Consider the following 2,844-nt stretch of genomic DNA (forward strand, 5'->3'; position numbering starts at 1 on the left):
GATTAGAATTAATCCTGCTATCAGTAACCTGTGCTCATCACTGGAACCTGAAACTCCTGTGAGTATCCTGGCTAGAGAACTATTTGACCACAAACTGGAAGAGACTGACTCCCTACAGTTTAACCTTTTCCTTTGGCCGTTACCCTAAGAACTCAAGACAAGTATTTCCCAAGATGATGTCTCAATTCTTTTTGAAACAGAAGAAAAATAAAAAACAATCCCCAAAACCTTCATCTCTGCATTTTTCTTCAAAGTAGTCAGGACTTTTGTCTCCTGCCTGAAATGTCAGGTGTTAATCACATGGACTAAACACCTACATATTTTATGCCTGAAATTTCCAGTAAGTTAGTGCCAACTAAAACTCTCCCCCACAAAGGACAACTATATGAGGGACTGACTATAAAACTGGTAAAATGAAAACTGCTCACACCTTTTCCAGGCAGTACCTCATTGTTAAGGCTCCCAAGCATTTGCTAGAATGGTCTCCAAATATCCCTACACAATACTGTTAACAATTGACCAGTGTGTGAGTGTATCTAAGGGTGCCCACAAGAAATATTCCCAACAATAAATCCCTGAGGTTACAGTGCATACGTGTGCCTGTATAAACCACACACACTCATGTTAGGTACCCATTCTCTTTCTCCTGATTCAGAGATCACCAAAATCCTGGGACGCTGAAGAACTCAGGAATATATGCTGTATGCAGCATCATGGTGAAGGGGAACAGACAGAGAAGTTGCCCCTGTATGTCCCCACAGGTCTCCAGCAAGAGAAGAAAAGTTGTTTTCAGAGTTCTTGAGTGGATGGGCACATATACATCATAATACCAATGTGGGAACATAAAAGCACTCAAGGATAGAACTCAAAAAATAGCTTCTCTCTTTTAAATAGCTGTCCCTAGCTCTTTGAGCTCTTAGTTCACAAATCCATAATCAGCTCCACCAGAGGTGTGTGTCATGACCACATGGTAAGCAAGAGCTTTGAAACAGAACTCTCCCCACCTAACTTACAAACCAGAAGCCTTCTACAGTGTGCCTGCCTAGTCACTGTTTAAAGAAATTAACAAAACCCTCCTTTGAATAAAAGTTTATGCTGCCTAAACTTAATAGAAAGAATCAAGTTTAAATTGATTCTGAAATCCTACCTAAATTACCTAAAGGAAAGCAAGCATACAAGTACAGTATTGTATTCACGCTCAAAGGGCATTCTGCCTAAACATCCAAGACACACCACATTCCCACAGAAGCACTAAAAATATTAGCAAGAGGAAATATTCAACTGCTTTAAAAGTGTAATATTAGAAGTCTAGAAGGATAAACAACAGTCACTAACCTGTTCCTTAACAGCAGTGTTTACATTGGTCAGGTAGTGTTGACAGATTTGACAGAACACTCTCATCTGCTTCTTTAGACGTAGAAGATCCTCCTTTAAAGAGAAGGATTTCATGTAACAGTTTTGCTTTTTCAATTTATAGTCACGTTTAGTATATGTGTTTTCACAGAGCTATCCACCACAGACCTTGTACATATTCCTAACATTCAATTCCACTGCATTATTTAAAAATCACTACTACAAATAAAAATAGCAAGTAGCAACTTCCTCAATTTTGTCATCCTGTATATCACAAAAAGAAATGGAAGTTGGGATGAATATGATGAAGTTGGGTTTTTTTTGAAAGTAACAAAACCCCCCAAAACCAAACCTAAAAGACCCTCACCAACACCTACCCTCTGCCCCCACCCCTCAAAAAAAACCCCAACCCAGAGCATAAAGCATTTTCTCTTTAAAATATCTGTATTTTCAACCTAGAGGACAGCTTTTAGGTAGCTGTCTACAACTAAAACAGACATGGTTACATGGTATTATTTTATTTAATCGACTCAGTGCTTGGGGATAAAGTAGAATGTCAGATGAGAGTTGTGGTTTTCTTCCCCCCTCCATTGAAAAAAAAAAAAAGGTAGTAGCTTTTGTAAGTGTTGCAGTAACTTCCAAAAAGTAGGATTATTGAGCAAATAAAGTATCAAATTGGTACAAATACCATCCACATGTGCAGCATAGTAGATGTTACTCAATCATGTGAAGATTTCAGTCCATGTAGAACTGGGGAAGTCATATTACAAAAGACCAACTGTGTAACCAGCATCAGTCCAGACAAAGAAGAAATACCCCCGAGAAGTTTAAAAACTATCCATGCAATCTAAACCAAAACAAGTCTCTCCCTTCAAGAAAGCAGGTAACACGCTGGTACAACGCGTCATTTATCTCAACAGGAATCACAAAAGCAACAGCTGCTTCTTAACTATGAGTTCAAGTATAATACGATTTTAGAACACCTTCACTACCTAAAACCTTTTCTCTTAACATTTACCATTCAGATTACTATTCTGATGTTAAGACAATTACACATGGGAATATTTTCTTTCCTTTATTTAACTATTTATATAGTCTTTTATTTTAGCAGCCTATATTATGAAGCTATTTCCCATACTTAGTCAACCGGTTCACAAACAGCATGCAGTTAGCAGTTCATTTCATCACAGAACAAAAAACAAACCAAAACCAAACCAAACAAACAAAAAATCTTTAGGCACAGTACATTTCTGTCACTTCTGGTTCTGTGCTTCAATTTCTTTGCTGTATGTTCCATTGGCATTAAATGGAAATCAGTGGAACTTCTGTACATACCTGGTATATTTGGCAGCAGTCAAGCAGTTAAATATAATAAAATAGTTGTGGTTCAGAAGTTAAACCTATGAAAGCTTCATCTACCAAATTTTATTATACAGGAGCAGAAAGTAGTCTCAATAAAGGACCACTTTTCAAGTAAGTTCTTTTCATTCC

General features: G+C 37.4%; 1 protein-coding gene across 1 annotated transcript in view; it reads right to left on the minus strand.

The window, feature by feature from the left end:
• Positions 1-2,844, minus strand: part of STAG2 (stromal antigen 2) — a 43,198-nt gene that overhangs the window by 14,342 nt on the left and 26,012 nt on the right. Inside the window, 1 exon segment of the mRNA XM_009699918.1 lies at positions 1,336-1,428. Coding sequence (XP_009698220.1) covers positions 1,336-1,428 — 93 coding nt within the window.

Source organism: Cariama cristata, unplaced genomic scaffold (genome assembly GCF_000690535.1).
Source record: "Cariama cristata isolate BGI_N322 unplaced genomic scaffold, ASM69053v1 scaffold6565, whole genome shotgun sequence".
Classification (NCBI taxonomy): Eukaryota; Metazoa; Chordata; class Aves; order Cariamiformes; family Cariamidae; genus Cariama; species Cariama cristata.